The following is a 20349-nucleotide window of genomic DNA, read 5'->3' on the forward strand; positions in this document are numbered from 1 at the left end:
AGCATTGTGGTAAGAAGATAATGAGTGCATTTTCGGATGAACTATCCCTTTAATACTATGAGGCCAGGCAGAGAAAGTCTGCAGAAACTGTCTCACTCCGAAATTTGCGTTTACACATGCACCTCCTCCGGAGAACACACCAAGGGTCTGCAGAGTGCAGAGGCTCTCACTGACATTTGCGTCCACAGATACAACTCCTGCTGGAGAATGTCCGAATGATCTCCGGAGTTCAGTGCATGGTGAGAGCAGCTCGTGTGTAAATCATTGGAGCTTTTTGGCTGCTCGCAGCGCCTGTACCTTAATGCCGGTAATAGACGCGCAGGGTGATCTAACCGTCCGGCTCCATCACACTGCTCTGTGATGAATGATGCAAACAGTCACTTAACACTCCAGCCTCGGGCAGTGTGTGTGTGTTTCCGGGTCACGTGGTGGACGCACAATAACCGTAGTTAAAATAGCGCTCGCGCACTGAGACATCACCGGGGCTGGCCTCGGATCGGAAGCGGCGGCGGCTCACGTGACCGCGGTGGTGCAGCGCTGAGCAGCGGTGCCGGTGGTCGCGGTTCACTCATGGGTTCGCCGAGCCGAGCGGAGCAGTGAACAACGGCCCCGCGGAGCCGGTGGGATGGTCCGTGTGACGCGTCGTGTGCGGGTGTGTTAGTGTGTCCGGCTGTCGGTGCCCTCATGATGTAGGCCGGTGATCCTGCTGGAGGTGGGTGGTCGGTTATTGTCGTTCCATGTGCGTGTGGTGTATATGTGTCCATCGGATGGGAAACGATGTAACGATGCACAGGGAGAGGCGGTGGGCACACCGTGTGTGCGTGTGAGCGGCGGGGAGCGAGGCGCCTGTAGGCCGGTGGTCCTGCTGCAGGTGGACGGACAGTCATTGTTTTACACGAGCTTTGTTCCACATGACATAAACTGCCCGCGGTGATCCACTGACACACTGTGCACGAAGGAGATGTGTTATATTAACCAACTGGGTCAAAACTAGGTAACAATAAACACAAGGGGGCCTTCATCCTCCTGCAAACAAAGATAGATTACTTAGTTTTATTGGACCTGGTCATAGATTGTCAGATCAGTTAGATACAAGCACTGTTCTGCTCATCCACATCATCAGCTTCCATCTTTGTGCCCTTGAGCAAAACTGGTTGTGTAGGGCACCTCTCACTGTGGAGGTGTGGTAGGTTGGTGCTGGGCAGGAGCATGGAGTCCCTGCCTGTTACCAGAAAACACTAGAGGCTAACGCAGCATGCTGTTAGAAACTGCAGTGCAGATTCATCGCGTGGACCAGACTACTGGAAATATTCTTTAAAGGTTTAGTGTGTAGAATTTAGTGACATCTAGTGGTGAAGTTGCATCTTGCAGCTGAATACCTCTCAACTCACCCTTCCCTTCCAAACACGAAGGAGAACCTGAGGTAACCTTCAGTTGTCATAAAAACTCAAAAGATGTTTAGTTGTCCAATTTGGACAATTTAAAAAAAAACATGGTTGCCTCAGTAGAGAGGACCCGCCCCCGAAGTTAATATAAAGGGATTCTTAATCCAAACTCTATGATTTAACTATTCAGAGCTAGGCGTGGGAATCACAGGGTAACTCACAATTTAGTGATGTTCGATATACTGCAAGACAATCATACATGCATCACGAGATCTAACTAAAGAAGACAATATGCCCCTACAGAAATAAAGTGCTGGATTTATTCACTATAATTTGGTGTCGGTTTCACAGAGTTTGACCCAAACTGATATGAAACAATGAACAAGAATTTCATCTCAGTGTCTCTGTAACAAACACGGTCACTTGTCAATGTGCTAAATTGCCATCATGCCAAGGAAAAATAGCCATGAACTAGCAAATGTCCAAAATTGGCAGAAAGTAGAACAATTCTGCCTTCTGACATTTCTTGTATTTGCACTGAACTTTATGCATATTTTAAACGCTCCTGCATATATTTCTCGACTCTTTTCCAGGACAGAGCTGTGAAATTCCTACACCTGTAGAGAAAAAACACAGCAGGAGAGTCAAAGGCCAAAGACGCAGGTGTCTGTAATTCATGTGCTGCTCAGTGTCTGCTGGGCAAGATGAGTACAGACAGACCCAAACGCAATATCATTAAGAAGAAATATGTAAGTGGGGTTTCTTTCCTCTTTCTGTTTTATAACACAGTCATAGTGGTTTTACTCCGACATTTTGGAAAATAAATATTTTGTTTTATCTCTAATGAAAGCAGTTTGGTCTCTTCTGGCATTACACATGGATCCTGCAGTGTTTCACCATCCTTGTATGCAGAGCTGCAGATGCAGATAGAATACGAATGTGGGCCACTTCTGGCAATGATGTGGCACTTCTGACCTTCTTGTGGCGTGAATAAACACTTGAGTTCATGTGATTTGAGGAGAAATGACCCTGAGCTGGTTGTGTCTGTGTCTTTGACTCTGCAGGACATCAGTGATGGGATGCCGTGGTGTGAAGAACGTCTGGTTCGGAAAGTTCTTTTCCTCTCCCTCAGGGAATTCAGAGACACACACCGTGCAACACACAAACACTCACAAATACACACACGTGCACACAAACACACGTCCAAAAGTACACTTCTACATGGTCCGCGAACACAGACATTACCTAACACACACACTCAAAAAACCACACGCACACGACAGAGTGTCCAGGCCTCACAACAAAGAGTCCCACACAGACCTCCTAACACACATACACAGAAAAACCCACACAGTTCACAAAATATACACATTTCAAAACACATACACCGTCATGAACACACCAACCAAGAGCAAAAAACGAACTTGTCTCAGGACTTACACACACCAAAAACTAAATGTACCTACACACTACCGAACATGCAGACAAAGTCAAAAATGTATGTAGGGAAAATTACACATAATGAGCAGCATACAGACACACAAGACGACTCACACACGTTCCAGAGGAATACTGAATCGACCAGGACACTACGCTCACATAAAACACAACATACTCTGCTGCTGCCCATCGCCAAATACTCACAAACTGAAAAACACAAGCACTCAGTGACAAACAGCTGCACTTCTGGAAACACAAGGATGTTGCTGAGCGGTCCTGTCCCATCCAGGAGTCTGAGATCACGCACTCCCACGAGACTCAGTGGTCAGTACCGGCTGTTTTTCACTTCTGTCCAAGTCACAGCTGTCATTCACCAGTACTGCTGCTACTCTGGAATTTAAAGATAATTCCAGCTCATTGCCTATGAGCCAGCATTACATTACATTATTGTTAATAATGTAATGTAATGCTGGCAATACAAACGATTTCTCTCGCGTCACGTAGTGTTTTTGTTACAGTTTTGTTCTTGTTTCTTTGGTTTATATGACACTGTGAGTAGATCATTTCTCAAGGGGATGAAATTGCTTCATGTAAAGTTTGACCTGTTCTCTGAAGGCGCTCTGGTGAACGGCCTCAGCCGCTGTCAGTCCCTCCTGTCAACTGGTCCCAGTTGGAGCTGGCCCTTACAGACACGCCCTCAACAGCGGCGCCCTGCCAGCATTCATCTTGACAAGGATGACCCCAACAGCAAGAGGTCAGTCACTCTGGTGTGATCTTAACACTGACACATTTTGTGTCAAATCTTTCTTCCAAATTGTTTCTGAGTTCATTGTAGCTGAGACACTGATGCAGCAGCTGCTAATGTTCTAACCCTAATCCCCCATTTGCTCTCCTCCGACCACCCTCTGTTACATTCATAAGGAGGAAAGCACTGTATCAGTAGCCTTTCTCATACATTATATCCATTATAATGTTATTTATAATTATTTATTTTCATCAGATTATCTGTGACAACCTAATGAAGACAGCGTAGTCTAATTTATGCTAATTTATCCTACTTCAGTTCAAGCTTCAGACTTGAACTGAAGTCCAGACATTTCTAAAAATGTCTGAGTGAGCCCATGAGAGAACACAGCTGGAACATCTCCAGGAAATTCGCAGTGTTGCGTGTTTATGACATTTCGAACCTATGACGGACTGGAAGAATGAAATTGTCTCAACATGAAAAAGACAGTGACAACGATGTAAACTTGGAGGGAAGAGGAGCGATAGCTTTTGGGAGAGAGGAGAGAGAAAATGCCCACACCCAATTTATTAGACATTTCCTGAAGTCCATGTCACAGTATTATTTAACGTCAACTGAACTTTTACTCTGAATCGGCTCCAGAGTTGACCCTGTGTCAAAGAAGCTCAACAACCAACATGTCACATCCTCTGAAAAACAGCAAATTAACTTGTCTTTGTTCAGATGCTGCATCAACTGTGATTACCGCCTGACACATAAAGTGTGCACACATGAGAATAGACATATTATAGTGTTTGGTTTAATAATTTGGTCAATGTTATATTTAATGTCAATATTTATTTATGATTTATTTTGGCTAATAATGGGACCAGGCAGAGTTCAATGGGCGATTGTGTTCATCCAGATGTAGAGTGCATATTTGTTTTGGAGAGTAGGTACAATTTCAGTCGATCAAGTTTCTCTTTGGTTGACTAAAGCCTCACTCGTCATCTGTTTGGTGTGCAAAAGGTTTAAGAAGGCAATTTCATGCCATGTTTAAGGGCAGGAAAATAGTGAACTGTATGTGTGTGTGTTTGTTTGTTTGTGTGTGTGCAGACCGAGGCTGCAAGCACAGAGGAAGTTTGCCCAGTCCCCTCCCAGCTCTCCAGGACCACCAGCACTGATGACATCAGCACAGAGCAACCACATTCACAACGTGGCCGTAGTCACCTGTCTGACCCGACGACGACCCAAGACTGAGGATTTCTTGTCTTTTCTCTGTTTGAGAGGTGAGCTATAAGCTCAGACACTGCCTATACACAAGTTACTGTTGATTTACATGTAGATCGGTGCCAAGAGCTCAGCTCCACAACCCCACAATCCCACAGTTTTAGCCCCACAGTTTCTCCTCCTCCTTTTCCTGACATAATTTGTAAAAGAGCAAAGAGGAGTGTTTTTAAGAGGTAGCAGTAGTTTGTGGCCAAATGGCTCCCATAAGGACCATATGTAGTCCTTTTATGGTCTGGACACTGAACTCTGTTGGATTTGTGTGTGACAACGTCCACATCTGTATAGTCAGACTGGCTATAAACAACATTGTGTGGTCTTAGTAGACATACTAAGTAGCTAGTAGAAATGACGTGCATGTTTATTTGCTCATAGAGCAGGGAAGTGAGATCCGATCACAAGTGGACACCTGAGAAACATTCAGGACACATTTTAATTTTAATTTGATGTAGACTGGGATCGAACCACCGACCTGTGTGTGTGTGTGTGTGTGTGTGTGTGTGTGTGTGTGTGTGTGTGTGTGTGTGTGTGTGTGTGTGTGTGTGTGTGTGTGTGTGTGTGTGTGTGTGTGTGTGTGTGTGTGTGTTCTAGGTGGGAGAGGCGAACGTGAAACTATAGTGGGCCAAATAAAATTCAATTATCATTCAATGTTACTACTACATATAATAATAAATCAGTGTATTAATGGAAAAATTGCTCTGTGATCGCTCTGACCACCTTTGATCCACAAGAACCCTGCTATAACCGAGAATTTTAAACATGTTTCATTCCTCAAAAATGTGATAAAACACACAATATAGAATGTTAAAGAAAAAAATTGACTCTTAGTATCATTATTGTTAGTTTTCAAACTGTCCAGAGATATTGTGATATTATCATCCTCTATTCTTTTGGCCACGATATTTGTTAAGTGAAAATCATGGCAGCCCTAATATACACTGCTGAGCAGGCTGAGTGAGCGACTGTCCAATCACAACATGCCAAGGCCAGGTTTAGACTTGCTTAGATGGTCAGTGCTGCCTTTTATTCAGTGCTACTGCCTGGAGACAGCACATGAGGCAAAACAGGGCTCAAGTCCAATCATTTCATATCTTTGAGGCCAGAGAAAAACTGAAGTTTCCTTCCACTCCCAAAATTCCCCAAAGGTTTCAGTTGGCATCTACACACAGGGAACGTTTGTCCTGGACTCCGTCAATAAGGATCACCCACCAAAATCAATAAGGCATTTCCTCTTTTACTTCAGGTTCAGCAGCACTGCCCAGCAACATGTCCTTCTTAGCAAGTGGACGAAAGAGGGAGCCATCCAAAAATCCGCGTCTTGATGCCTGTCTTTCCACCAATCACAGGACTGCAGCTGAGGGGAAGAAAACGAGTATATTCAGTCGAACAGCAGGTACACAGCTTCCCGTCTGTGTATATGCCCCGTGGAGCTGAACTCGGGCACTCATGTTTTGTCTTTGCTTAAAGAAATATTCATATTCTTATGTATGTATAATATTAGTCGATCTCTGTGCCTCTGTATCTTTCTTGCTGTCCTACAGTGCAGAGGGACTCGAGGCCTCTGAGAGGGAGGACTGGAGGCTCTGCAGCAGTCAGCTCCCTCTGCGCTCTTACTGCTCCAGAACAGAGCAGGAGGGAAAGAGGGGGGAGAGAGGAGGAACATCGGAGGAGGAGGAGAGAAAGGATGGAGGAGGACAGGAGAGGGGGGGCTGGGAGACACCTTGTGAGGCCCGGCCAGCTCTCCCTACAGGTCAGGAGGACGAACAAGGTCAGATCATCCTTTCTACCTGGAAAAAAAACAATTACTCAGTTTGATTACTCTGACACCACATGAATGCACACTAATTATTCACCATACCCCTCTGATCTATATTCCACCTCTGCCAGCTTGTACCTTTTCTCTGTGTAATCCTGAAAAAGCAGGTGGCTTAGAAACCCACAGTCTGTTTGCCCAAGATGTTCGGCTTTGCACAGTCTGTCGTGCTCACGATGAGATCGAAAAAGGATCCTGTTTGTTGTTTGCCCTGATGATGAGAGGAAGCATTTGGATGATTAATCTCTGAAGCTTTGCACCTGGCAACTTGTACTTGATTAGGAGTTCATCTGGTTATTTCTGTATTTTCTGGTTAAGGCTGTACAAGTTAAAGTTAACTTATGGCTAGCACACTGCTATGTTTCTGTTTATGGTGCAGTAATTAAGAACATCTTTTGCTGTGAGACAACTTTGAAAATCAAATGTGTTTCACAGATGGTCATATTTGAAGATGGAGTGAAGGGCCCCCATTTGAATATTGGGATAATATAAAATCCCCTTACACACATTCATGGTGTTGCTTTGGGTTGATGGAAATACTTAGAGAAACTCAAACTCTGGCTTCTCTCTCAGATCGCTGATTTCAAAAAGTAAGAGAAAAGATTGGATGCAGGCCTCCTTATTTGATAGGAAAATGTGGGGGAGGGGCTTCTGAAGGTATTCAGCCACATGCACTTCTGCAAATACATACTGGCAGTTAAAGTCACACCCACCTTTGAGAAATTAAATTCATATTTATTCCTCACTCACCATAGTACTTTTCTAATGAATCACATTAAAGGTGCTAAATTGGCCCTTGATGCTTGTTCACTGGACCTGTAAAGAACGATTGTTCATCCATTAACAGAATTGTGCGCATAATAATTTGTTGGTTATTATAATCATACCTAGGCTTCAATGACCGCTGTCATGATCTTTTTCTGTTGCAGGTTGCCATGGTGACTGGAGTTGCTAATGAAAGAACTTCCTGTGTCAGGCCAGTCCCTCCCTTAAAGCCTAGCGCAGGGGTTGGCAGTAGACGATCCCCCAGGTCCTGCACAAGATCAAGCAATACCTGTAAACCAAGAGGCAACCCCAAAAGCAAACCCAAGGAAACCAGCAACAAACACATCTCCCGGCAAAGCAACCACCAGCTGCCTCGAAAACACCACCTTCCTCTCCACCACCGAACAGTCATTAACTGCCATAGCAATCCCAAGACCTTCCGTAGTCTTCAGAACTCAGGAAAAAAATCAAACAGGATCCCGGCTCAAATACCACTGACTAATGGCTCAGTCATCACAGAGCTTAGTGAGAACCCTGGGGTCCTGAGGTTATCCAGAAGGAGGAGAGGTCTCCCACCAGACACCAGCCCTGCCCCTCCCAGTCAGGTTCCTTTGGACAAGAACTCAAAGAAGTCCAGAACAGTACAGAACAACAAAGGTGATGTCTCACTGGAGAATGATTGCCATATTAGTGGGATGCTACAGAAGGAGGCCAGCAGTGATAAAGATATCAGAGAGGAGTGTGTGAACCACGTGGGTAAAATTGCTGGGAGCAACAGTGAAGACAGATGCAGCCATGTTGGAGAGATGAGCCTTGAGAGGGATGGTGGTATTGGTGACGACCTGCACAGCCAGGCGAATGTTGGAAAATTGAGTGCGGCAAGCATTATTGCTCCTGAGCCCTCTCAAGAAATGGCCAACTTTACCAACATCATCTCAGACTATGCCCTTGGCCCTGTCAGCGAGATCATAGTCAGACATAAAAGGCTCCAGAGAAATCAGTCCACTTCATCCACAATACCCAAGCCAATCACCAGAACCACTGATTCTAGGACTGTTGCCAGAGCTGCCACTCCCAGGACTACTGTAACTCAAGCTGCTATCAACTCAGAGACATCTGCATATGTACACACTGAACCATCAGGCACATATTCTGCCAAGCACACTGCTAAGGCAACTAACAAATGTACTAGCAAGGACACTACCAAGTGTACTTCTCCAACCAGCAGTTACTCTATCCCTAATTCCCAAGGTGCTGTAAAAGACTCTTCCAATGGTACTCCAGAGGACTCGGCTAAGGTCATTGCACCTGTCAGTAGCTGTAGAAGTAACCCTTCTAGCACTTCCAAGGGCTCTACAAAGGGCCTTACCCAGACCAAGTCTACTACCTCAGCTATGAAGACCAGGACCAGCCCTCGAATTCTTTTGAAACGATAACACCTGAGCTACAGCTGAAAACGAGTCAGTGTTCAATATAAAGATAAACCATAATTAGAACAATATTTATTGGATCATAATTGGCTACTGTTAATAATAGGTGATGTAGGGTGATGGCTATTGGCTGGTTGGATAGTGACATAGTGGCTATGGCTTGCCAGTGATAGTGGGATCATTTTTTTTGAAAGACAGCATAGAGAGAGACATGTTGTATAGTTGAGTGTAAAGTGAAAACACACAGATTTCTGACGCTTCCCTGCTGTATCCTACATAGTAGCTTGGTATGTGTGTATTATATTCAGAAGGAAAGGCTACTGGCTAAATCAATGCACATACATTAAAGCTAGGGTTGGCTACACTTTGAAAAAATGCAACTGATACATCACACCCCCCTCCCATCGGCCCTCTCTTCAAAGCAAAAACACATGAGCGTGCACTGACTGACAACTGCTAGAAGCCGACTTTTCCATGACTATCGTCTCTGCTTACCAACCCTACCTTTTTAATTTGAGCCAGTCTGCTGAACAGTTTTCAGTAGCGGTTATTCTTATTTGCCTTTGCTCTGGTGGTTTTGGTGTGGTCGTTGGGAACCTACTGCCATTTAATGTGAACAGGAATCATCTGTTCAAGGTTGTCTGGATTAATAACATTCAAGTCTAACGAGTTCCTCACCATGAATCCTCGGGAGGAGCAAAGAAGAAGTTCAACTTAAAGACTGTCAAAGTACAAGTGAAATGCTGATAAGATCAGCGAGACAGGTTTACTGGCAGTAATCATTATCCTGTTCATTGAAAGATCCCTTCCTTAATCGATTTTAGTGGAAGTGATGGACGACAGAACCGTGTCTGAGACTGCTGAAACCTCATGACATATCCATACAAACCTTGGAATGTATTCTTGTGCAGAATGAGGAGGATGGATGTTCCATTCGTAGTTATTGAATTCTGATAAAGTTTCTTGTAATAGCCATTTTGAACAGGAGAAATGATTACAGCGAGAAACCCTGTTTTAACATTCATATGGGCATTCAAGTCACCAGCTCAACTGTCTTCACCAGCCTAAAGCTGCTTTCAGACATACACTGAACTCTGGAGATCCTTCGAACATTCTCTGGAGAGGCAAATGTCCAAGGGGGAGCCTCCGGACTTTCTGTGGACTTTCCCTAGCCAGCCCCCTCGTAAAATGTCTGCAGATAGACCATAGTAGGCGACGTGAGAACACAGCAGGAGATCCTCCGCAGGATTCACCGTGACAGACGCAAAAAGGAAAAAAAACACAAACAAATATCTCAGGATGAAAAAGAGGTGCCATACACATAGAAGACACTGAAGATGTCAAGAGAGTTTTTGGTGATAAGAGCCGACGCTGGGATGGAGGTGCTGTAAATATATGCACATGATCTCTGCAGCAGAATGATTACGTGGCATCATGCCTCTGCCTGCTGCTCCACCCGTCACCTGAACACTCCGGAGATTTCTGTGTTGCTGTGAACGGGTCTGAGCAGAGAATCTCCTGCTGTGAAGAAAGTCCGGGCCCAATTCTCCAGACATCCTCCGGAGGTAATGTCTGAAGACTGCTTATGTAACATCAGGAGGACTCTTCAGTCCACTGTTCTTCTTAATGGAAAAAATCTTTTGAAGTAGGTCACATGTGAAATATACAGGAACAACAATGGTGTTGTTTTTACCTGTGTTTTTTTGATCTTTTTACGTTTTTATTGCCCGCTCTATACCCACCGACTTCGTGTGTGAGAAACAGCGGTGGCTGCGTACTCACATGCAGCGTGCTTGTTTCTGAGTCGTGTGGTCTGATACTTTTGTAAATATAAGAGGACATATGTTTTGTGAGGCGGCTGTAGACAGAAACTGTATAAAGAAATTCTTGCGGTTTGACCTTCACTGTTAATGTGACCATCATATTTGACTGTATGAACCCTGTAGATGTTGTGGATTTTACTGGACCGTCAGAAGGTTTTAGGATGACATCAGGTGCTATCCGGTGCTATTAAATTGCTCATTGAATTTTTTGGGGTTAGATGAGTAGTAGATCTGTGTGGCTGTATTGGATGATATGAGTCAGCACATTCATGTTGCACATTTCCACACAGTACAAAAAACCTGTGTAAAAGAAAATAACTGTCTGACAGCGGTGGACACTGCTGCCTTTGCTTTATTTTAAACACTTTCCATGAAAAACATTGTTGTTCCCACCATTAAATAAGTAACTGACAAATGTATTTGTAAATTAGCTATTTATGCTCCGTCCATATGTATCAGTCTAAATCAGCAGTTAGTGTGTTAATTTAACACATGTTAAAAACTAAGTTATGAATAAAGGCATGAATCAGTTTGAGCTGCAGAACTTTGATCAAACATACACTGTTGTTATTTCTCAATGTAAGTATGTGGTTTGTAGAGGAAGCAGTCGTTTACAACTCACTACAAAAGCTACTTTTTGAATACTTCCATTTTAAAGTGAAAGCTCTTCCACTTATGATACTGTGAAGCATTGCTTAACACTGACCCATCAGAGTGCTCTTCCATAAAGAATAAAACGGTTCACCACACAATGACACTGTCAAACCCTAACACCACAGCTTTGTTGTAAAAGTGCTTCCTTTTTTAAAACCAAACCATTGTTTTAAGTATCAGCTGTTTCCTTGTGTTTGGTATTTCAATAGAATTATCACGTGTCACAGTTTCATGTGTTAAATGCTTCCTGCTATGTAAAGTGAATTCATCAGTGATCACTTGTTCCACAGTTTGTTGCTGCAGACTAATCAATGGATGTACACGGTGTATGACTCATTGCTGAATGGATCTGCAGATCTACTATGTGCTGACATTTGCATGAACATGTGCGTATTATTCAGCGCCTCACACAATTCATTTAGCTGTCGCGACGATTTTCAATTGCAAAAGTTAGCAATATAATTGTGTTTCTTGCAGCGACTGTGTCTCATGTGGACAGAGACAACTTTCCTCCGAAATGGGTCCTCGAATAAATCAATTCATGCCTTGTTCCCATTAATTCATGTGCTATGTATCTCATGCTAGTTACCGGTAAAACAACTTTAAAGTGTTATTGAGGTTTATGAGCAAACTTGTTCAGCCCCAAGTGAACATGAAAACATCTGTGCAGGGAAAGTGTAAAAAGTCTGTGGAAATGTCAATGATACGAATGAGAATTTGTAATAAAATTTCTTTGTGCAATTTTTCTCCAGTTGCATTTGTCTACTTTAAAATGAAGCTGTTTCAACAAATTGCAACTTAATGCTGATCAAACAAAATGCCATCCCAACAGTGCTAACCCTCAACTAACTCTTGACATGCAGTTATCCCTTTTAGTCTCCCTCTAGCTCCAAGGTTACTGACAGACCAGTGGCATTGCATATTTTTCCTATTTACAAATCACATGTACTATAAATCACAGTTTTGCAAACCTTGCTATTTTGTTTTAGATAATGTGATTAAAATCTCTCTCTCTCACTGTCAGGCTCTCAGACATTTGCGTTTGCACTCAGCTCTTGCGGACATTCTCCGGATCTCAGTAGTTCAGTGCATGTCTTAAAGCAGCTATACACTGCAGACCTACTGTGAGGCCCACACATAGCCACAGGAGGGCGGTAGCGCCAAGTCCATCAAGCATCACTGCCCTATTTACTCCAGTAGAAGAGGAAGTGTATGGTGATGTTTTTCCCCGAGTTTATCCTGTCGGGCAAACTCTCGGGCTGCTTGAAGCTCTTTATTTTATGTTTGCCACCGCTCTCACAACCACAGCCAGTGTTCAGGTTCAAACAGAAAGAAGAAGAACCACAGCCAGTGTCGTCTGTAACTTTTCACATGAACACAGCTGCTGTGAGGGCGGAGGTGATACCTGCGAGACCAGGAGCAGGACAAAGAGAAGGTGGCCGAGTTAAGTCGAAACAGGATACAGCAGTGTGTGTGTCACAGTGTGTGTATCACAGTTGTAGGAGCAGAGATCTGGTGTTTTGCAAGAAGCTCCGGTCAGAGAAACGACGCTGAGCGGAACCATGTTTGAAAACTTCAGAGAAAGACTTCACATGGTGCAGCAGGATTTCACCACCGGGTCAGTTCTGCTCCAGTTAGCCTCTGCTTAGCTCCAGCTCCAGCTCCAGCTAACCTCACATTCACATAAACAGCTCATCTCTGTGTGCACGGCGTCAACATGACACCGCTCTCTGTGTCATACGTGTCCCCGGTGTCATGTATGGTAGAGTCTCAGTGACATGTATGTTGAAGTAATGTGGAGCAGAAGCTCTGCGGCAGTTTGCTGCTGCCTCTGATGTCAGCTGAGCATCATGTGATGAAGTGTGTTTCCACTCAGCTCCAACCGCAGCACACTCAACCCACTGTCACTCATTGGGAAAACTAGTAAAGCTTTGACATCATCAACCAACAAAGCTTCTGCATCATTTATACATTTGTCCTGCCTGTATCTTAACAGACTGTGAGCTGTGGAGGCCGTGGCTCAGGGGGAAGAGTGGATCATCTATTTGACGCAGCTTTGAGGGTTCAATCCCCACCTCCTCCTGTTCTTACATTATAAAACTTTATTAATCCAAATTGGGAAACCTATTTGCCTCCAAATACAGACAACAGACAATAAACATTACATTCACAGTACACATACAAACAATGAAAACACCATAAAACGCTGTTTGAGATCAACAGCTGACAGATGCCATGGATCCAGCCCACAACTGAAAATGTTCCTTAAAATAATCAGACCACTACTGGAAAATAAGACCTTAGTCGTTCAGTAGAACAGCAGATGAGCTTCTGATTCTGTTGAAACATGAGCTGTGTCTCAATCCAGGGGCTGCATCCTTCGAAGGAACTGTCAGTGACAAACCTTACTTTGAAAGAGGTTTATGGCGCTGGCTAACGACGAGACATCTTGTGCTTGAGTATGGTGCCTCAACTTAACTAAGCAGTTAACAGTACACTTGTTAAAAAAACAAAGGGTATTAAAACTTTCTTGTTGTGTCCAACTCGTCCGTCTCATGTCAGTTTAGCCCGGCCCACGAAGACAGCATCCCCCGTGGGCCGGGCAGACAGCGTCCTCTGAAGGATGCAGCTCCTGCATTGAGAAACATTAAATGTGTGAGGGATGGCCTTCAAAGCACAGGACTGGTTAATGCGTGGTCCTTGTTCTCTTTTCTGATGTGTTCTACGTTCTCGTTGAACTGACGTCTTCTTTCCCTCCCTCCAGCTTAAAGACACTTGGAGATAAATCAAGAGACACCAAAACCAAGAGAAGACCCAGGTCAGCAGAACACTGTCGTGAATGTGATATAAATGATCTAAAGATATTACTTGCGAGGTCAAACATTCTTCCACACAGTGCTCCGTTCCCCATCATGCCTCGTATCATCTCTTCGGAACTGGTGTCATGACAGAATTAAATGTATATGGTTGTTATAATTTTGATTTACTCTGCAGAAAGAAGTTTAATCTCACTGGTTAAAGGTTTGATCATGTTTCTCCTGTTTGTTGTTCAGGTTTGAAGAAAGCCCTCCACTTTTCAGTGCTGGACTGGAAATCCTGAGCAGGTCACTGCACACACTGCACACACAGTCAGGGTCTAAACAGCTTATGAGCAGCGTATTCATGAATATACCATTTGTTCCTGTAGGTATGAAGAGAATTGGTTTCTACTCCACAAAAGAACTAAAGACTGTGCTCAGGCTGCAGAGGTAGGATCAGTACTTCTCTATTCTGCACTGTTATGTAACATCAGTGAAAACCATTAATGATCAACGTACAATCTTCTGGTTTGTGTAATTCTGTTAATGGATGCTTGAATATAAGATGTAGATATTTATTTACAAACAGACTAATGTATCATATGGTATGTGGCAGAAGGTATACTGTACACAGTGCTGGGGTTCCAATACTCCGGTCAATTGATATGGGATATATATTCAAATATTGTTGTGTGTGTGTGTTAGTCAGTAGATGGGGACATAGTGATGCTCTCGGCGCACTGGGAGAGGAGAAGAACAGCTCTGACGCAGCTACAGGAAGAACTGCAAAGCTTGCCGGCCTTTGTTAGTGAACTCGATGCCATCACTGCTAACATAGGTATGAAGTCTGTTTCATTTCTATCTAACAAAGCCAGTCAGCACCACCAACAACAGCATGGTACCATAACCTCAACAATGGAGCCTAACATTTGATGTCTGTATTTCTTTAGTTCATCCCAGTCAAGAACAGACAGGGACACATACAGCACACACAATACAAAGTGCTTTGAAATGTGAGATGAAGACAAACAACTGTCTTACCTCCAGCCCTCTGTGTGTATGTGAGATAGGGGAGGAACATTTAATCAAGACAAACACATTGAATAGGATGGTATAGTATGTGTATATGCAAATCAAAAGGCAAACAAGTGATCATCTATCATTTGGGGTTTTCCCTCTTATAAGGCTAAAAATGTGACACCTGTTTATGCAGGTACTGCTTTATCAATAAAGTATGTATAGATTTATATGGTTAGATTTAAAGCATGACGCTATTCATTACAAAACTAGCATATATGCAATATTTCTTAACAAGTTACCTCTTCAAGCTAATTACTCATTTCATAGCAAGGATGAAACAATTCTAACAACACAACAAAAACAAACAACAAAACACACCGTTTTATAGGTTGTGGTGTTGTAAATGTAAACATTTGGAATTCAGAATTAGTTCAGACAAGCACTGACCTTGCTGCAGAGTGTGTTTCTGGGTATCATTTTTATTTCATTATATAATGTTTTCATTGTGACATTTTATATTTCACATGCACCAAAGCCACAGTGATTATGAATATGCCAACCACTGTTGTGATCAAACAGTATACAGGCCTGTGTGTGAAGTTAAATTACAGTTAATTACTATACCTGATCTCAACCACACTTCCTATGTTCCACGCCTAGCGAACTACTGTAACTAGATAGTGTGTGAGTACATATACAGCAGCAGAACAAAGAGCCAGTGTTAACTTGCCTGAAGTTAATGTGTGTTTGTGTCTCCAGCTCATTTGGAAGGGGACTTTGAGGAGATGGAGAGCAGGCTGATCTACCTGGAGACTCTGTGCTGTCAGTGTGAACAACAGACGGTCAAACAAAATCATGTCAACCAACTAGAAGTTTATAAGAAAAAGAAGAGGTATGAGATGTGTATATTATCCACTAATTCCCTGCGCAGCTTGAATACATCATTTTAAAATGTGATCTGTTTCTTCAGGTCTGCTTGATAGAGGAACACAATACTCTGCTTGTTAAGTCAGAGAAACAGAATGGCATCATGTAAACCTTGTGTAATGATGCTTGTGCTTGTCCGATGTTTGTCTTGAAACAGGAGGGAGGTGGAGGCACTGGAAGGTGAGCAGCAGTACTGTCATTACACACTGGGGCGCGTCACACTGACTATGTTCCTACTTTATTACAGTGCTGTGAGAAAGTGTTCAACCCTTGTAATTTCTCTGTTATTGTATATCTGTCATCATGAATAGTTTCAGATATGGATGAATGGATGATAGATAGATGGATGGATTTATTTATTGATCCCAACTGGGTAATTCCAGAATATTTACTCAAAATGTAAGATTAGATCAAGGGACCACATGATTACAGTTTCTTAAAACAACACCAAACCTACATCACCCATGTGTTGGAAGACAGTAAAGCTGTTTATGATGTAAGGCAGCAGAATAATGATTTATAGTGCGATGTGAATCACTACAGATATCAGAGGGTATTCTAAAATAGGTCTCTTCTTTTTTGTAGTGGAACTAAATTCGGAGCATGCTCAGAAGGTGGCGGAACTGGAGCAGACCATGCGCCAAAAACTGCGAGACAGACAGAAGGTCTATGAAGAAGCCTTTAACCAAGACATGGAGCAATACCTGTCCACTGGACAGATACAGCAGAGAGGTACGGTATTCCAGGCAAGTTCAAGTGACAGGGACCATTTGCACACTAATTTTTCATTCACACTAAGCTGATGATTTCAGAACAAATCTCCAGATTTGAGGACAACAGTCCTGCTTTGCAGTCAGAGATGGGTAAATGTATACTTTTAATGTTTTATATGTGGTCTCATCTATTGTAATATGATATATTATGATTATTATATTGTTCAGGAAAATAAATCAGTGTTCTTTAAGTCTGTCAATTCCAGTTCCTGTCAGAGAACTGATTCAAGTTCAACCAAAAATGAAAATGCACTCACTATCTACTCACCACTATGCTGAAGGGGGGGGGGGGGGAAGTATCAGGGGTAAACAGAGTTGCAGCCAAATCCATAAAATTGAAGTAAATGGTGAACAATTCTTCTTCTTTAATTATCTGAAGAACACTATTATTGGCTTAAAAAAATGTAAATTTGGTGTGTTATGCATGTGTTTGTAATTGTAGAGCCAATCAAACCTGACGTGGGTGTTCTGGATCACATGACGGTAACCAACATGTCAGACCAGGAGGCTTTGGATGACTTCCTTAACTCCAGCGGTGATGACATAAGTACTGGATCATCACTGACCTCAGGTAACCCCAACTTACTTATTCTACAGCCTCAGGAAAGTTCAAGACATACAGAAGCTGCTAAGATATTGCACGTTATCAATGTTCTTCAAGTGTTTCAATCATCTTTTGACCGATTCACCCCATCAGCGTTTCAGTAGCAGTACTGGCTAATGTGTGGGGTTAGTGAGTTCAAACCTTGTAAACATGGAGTAACGTGTATTTGTTTTGGTGTTACGCTCCCTGTAATGAATGTAAACATAGCCCTGTAGCTTTGTTTGGTTCACATACATCCTTGGTTGTTCTGATCAGTCACTCAGTAACCTGAGGGCCCTGAAGTTATAACTGGAGACAATGGAGGGAACTCACTTAAATTGTTTTCTGACAATGATTTTAATATCAAAATCTCACCACCTTCCCAGGAGAAGTGAATTTACTTAACGCTGATCTATCCCCAATGTTAACTTACCACACTACCTAGATGGGACAGGTTGATCTAGATCTCAGGACTCAGGTAATACTAGTCCATATATATCGAAACGTTAGCCACTTTATGAAATAAGACAACATCTTCTCTAACAGGTCCAGACCCCGAGTCCTGCTCCTCTGAATCTACAAGAAGCCAAATGAACCAAGCCCCTCCCACTAACAACAAACCATCCAACCAGGATGCAGTATGGGGGCGAGAAGAGGAAGCGGCCAGTGAGGAGAGTGATGAACCTGTGGTGCAGTCAGATGAGGACGAGGTTCAGCCGGACATGTCATTGGTTGGTCTGCAGGATGTTGAGAGGGCCTCTGATGAGAGTGACTCTGCAGGGGACCTGGCCTCTGGGTAACTGAACAACCTGGACCATGAAACTCACTGAATACTGGAACACTAACTACTGTTGCTCTGGTGCCCTGTGCTCTCGTCTTCAGCAAACATGTGCCACTTTTCTGCTTTGAGGTCAAACTGCTCTTTTCTGACTTGACTTGAGAACATGCCTCCAACACAAATGCTGGATTTTCATATCAAACACTTGTGACTGGAGAAAATGTGGTCAGTCAGTAATGCCAACTAACAGGGACGTTGTTGATTCATAGTTTTCCCCAAATAAAATATAGTAGCATGTGATCACTGACAAGAAACCTTGTTCATAAATAGTGACAAATCAATGCCAATCAGAGTTAGTTCCTGACATGCATCAGCGGAGGAGAAGGCAGTTGCCACAGTGACAGGAGGTTTTTTTTACTTGTGTAAGGTGTGGCATTCACAAGATAGAGGAAGGCCAAGTCTTTTTTGTTTGGAGCAAATCTATCACTTATACATGCTGTGTGTATAGAAAGTTAACTTTTGCAATGCTGACTGTTAAAAGTCCTTTAGGCGTTTGTAGTTTTTCCCAAAAAACACATATTTACTACCATATCTCTGCCTGGGTAACGGCTCCAGTGACTGAGCCCACACTGCAGATGGAACAGCTGGAGCCACTGTCAGATCAAATCTAGATAAGACATATGGATCAAGTTTCCTTAGTTCTGACAGAAACTGTCCACAATCCAGCAGGTGATACTCTGCACTATGTTATCCTCTATTGTGGCAAAATACAGGTAAACAGTAGAGCACATTGTTCCCCTTATAGTCGACCACAGACTGCCGAGGCAAGTCAGGAAGTATTGGAAGAGAATGGAGTGTTGGGTTTTGTTCTTTTCATTGAATTTGTTGATGTGAAAATACAGATTAACACCAGACTTAGTCTGTAAAGTTTTTGGGTTCAAACCGGACCATCTGCTCCAGGTTTTTGTTTGACAATCAGGTGTGTTTTTGTGTCCTCCCCATTCAATAAAGTGTCAATATGTCTGTGTATCGTATATTTGTGTCTTGTGGGGTTTATTTCATAAAATACTGTCCAGTGTGTAAGATTCAGGTGAAAGGGTTCTATTGGCAGAAAGTGAATATAAAATAATTCTAGTGATGTTTTCACTAGTGTGTTTCATCTAAATTGTACGAATTGTTTTCTTTACTCTAGAATGGGCCGTTTATATTGAAATACTTTATATTTAGATCTGAAGCAGGTCCTCTCTACGAAGGCTGCCATGTTTTTTACAGTAGCCCAAACTGGACAACACACACACTCGCATCTTTTTTAATGACTGGCTGCTCAGACCTAGTCAGGTGGATCATGGGTGGAACTAAGGTGGGAATTTATGCCACAGAACTCTCAGGGGCTGCATCTTTTGGAGGACGTGGTCTATGGTCCACAGGGACCACCTCCTTTGTGGGCTGTGTAGATTATAACGGTTGACCTGAAATGAGATGGTCTGGTCTACAGGGTGTTTCCGTTACTGCTGTTGCCTACAAACAGATATGAAGTTGGACACGCCGAAAAAGTTTTTATGCACCTTGTTTTTTAAATGTGTACCATTATCTGTTCTGTTGAGCTGAAGCCTGATTGTCAAGCGTTGGACATCTCATTGCTTTCAATCGCCATTACTTCTTTAAAAAATGGTTGCATTTCTCAGGGATGGAAGGACGCATTTTTTCATCTACATTTGAAGGAACTTTCGAAATGTCTAGTTGCGCCGCTGTGATGCAATCGGTCTTCAAATGCAACCTTCAAAGGACACAGCTCTCTATTGAGACACAGCTACAGAGTGAGTACAGGTGAACAAGTCCTCCTGCTCAAACAGCTGCTACACATTTAACAGTTGAGAGGAGCTTTCAGTCAATCTGTTCAGTCCTGAGACGAGGTATAATCAGAGCACGTTTGTGGGTGGGCTTAAGGCATACAGAGGCTTTAATGTGACATTCAATTATCACAATCATATCTGATGTTTGGGGGCTGTCCACTTACGGTTGGACTATAGCGTAAGTAAGAAAATTTAGCATGTTTTTGTTATTTAGGTCATGGGGAATATATCGATATACTTGGATTGATAAGATAAATGACATCATGTTCTGCATGTTGACCCTGAATCTGCACAGA

General features: G+C 43.0%; 2 protein-coding genes across 5 annotated transcripts; both read left to right on the forward strand.

The window, feature by feature from the left end:
* The first annotated feature begins 406 nt into the window (after positions 1-406).
* On the forward strand, positions 407-19231 carry LOC117776929 (dysbindin-A-like). 3 transcript variants are annotated; one of them, XM_034611344.1, is made up of 12 exons: positions 407-420; positions 12832-12939; positions 14086-14139; positions 14375-14425; positions 14509-14569; positions 14825-14957; positions 15899-16031; positions 16224-16246; positions 16652-16798; positions 16879-16929; positions 17282-17410; positions 17969-19231. In XM_034611344.1, the coding sequence occupies exons 2-12, from the start codon at positions 12884-12886 to the stop codon at positions 18220-18222; spliced, it is 1092 nt and encodes a 363-aa protein (XP_034467235.1). In that variant the 5' UTR covers positions 407-420; positions 12832-12883; the 3' UTR covers positions 18223-19231. The 3 variants fall into 3 exon arrangements, with proteins under 3 accessions (XP_034467235.1, XP_034467234.1, XP_034467236.1); XM_034611343.1 differs by lacking the exon at positions 407-420 and adding an exon at positions 10985-10998 and having other exon boundaries at positions 12790-12939; XM_034611345.1 differs by lacking the exons at positions 407-420; positions 16879-16929 and adding an exon at positions 10985-10998 and having other exon boundaries at positions 12790-12939.
* LOC117776922 (TRIO and F-actin-binding protein-like) lies at positions 432-9210 on the forward strand. 2 transcript variants are annotated; one of them, XM_034611331.1, is made up of 9 exons: positions 432-712; positions 1979-2134; positions 2450-3149; positions 3441-3579; positions 4666-4838; positions 6080-6229; positions 6378-6604; positions 7579-8545; positions 8582-9210. In XM_034611331.1, the coding sequence occupies exons 2-9, from the start codon at positions 2090-2092 to the stop codon at positions 8848-8850; spliced, it is 2670 nt and encodes an 889-aa protein (XP_034467222.1). In that variant the 5' UTR covers positions 432-712; positions 1979-2089; the 3' UTR covers positions 8851-9210. The 2 variants fall into 2 exon arrangements, with proteins under 2 accessions (XP_034467222.1, XP_034467223.1); XM_034611332.1 differs by lacking the exon at positions 1979-2134.
* Positions 19232-20349: the final 1118 nt, after the last annotated feature.

This window comes from Hippoglossus hippoglossus, chromosome 16 (genome assembly GCF_009819705.1).
Source record: "Hippoglossus hippoglossus isolate fHipHip1 chromosome 16, fHipHip1.pri, whole genome shotgun sequence".
In the NCBI taxonomy this organism is placed as follows: domain Eukaryota; kingdom Metazoa; phylum Chordata; class Actinopteri; order Pleuronectiformes; family Pleuronectidae; genus Hippoglossus; species Hippoglossus hippoglossus.

Coding starts and splice junctions, on each gene's coding strand:
- LOC117776922 (XM_034611331.1), top strand. CDS start 2,090: ATGAGTACAGACAGACCCAAACGCAATATCATTAAGAAGAAATAT. Junction 2,135..2,449: donor ATATCATTAAGAAGAAATAT/GTAAGTGGGGTT, acceptor TTGACTCTGCAG/GACATCAGTGATGGGATGCC. Junction 8,546..8,581: donor GACATCTGCATATGTACACA/CTGAACCATCAG, acceptor CCAAGCACACTG/CTAAGGCAACTAACAAATGT.
- LOC117776929 (XM_034611344.1), top strand. CDS start 12,884: ATGTTTGAAAACTTCAGAGAAAGACTTCACATGGTGCAGCAGGATTTC. Junction 14,140..14,374: donor AAAACCAAGAGAAGACCCAG/GTCAGCAGAACA, acceptor TTTGTTGTTCAG/GTTTGAAGAAAGCCCTCCAC. Junction 16,799..16,878: donor TGGACAGATACAGCAGAGAG/GTACGGTATTCC, acceptor TGATGATTTCAG/AACAAATCTCCAGATTTGAG.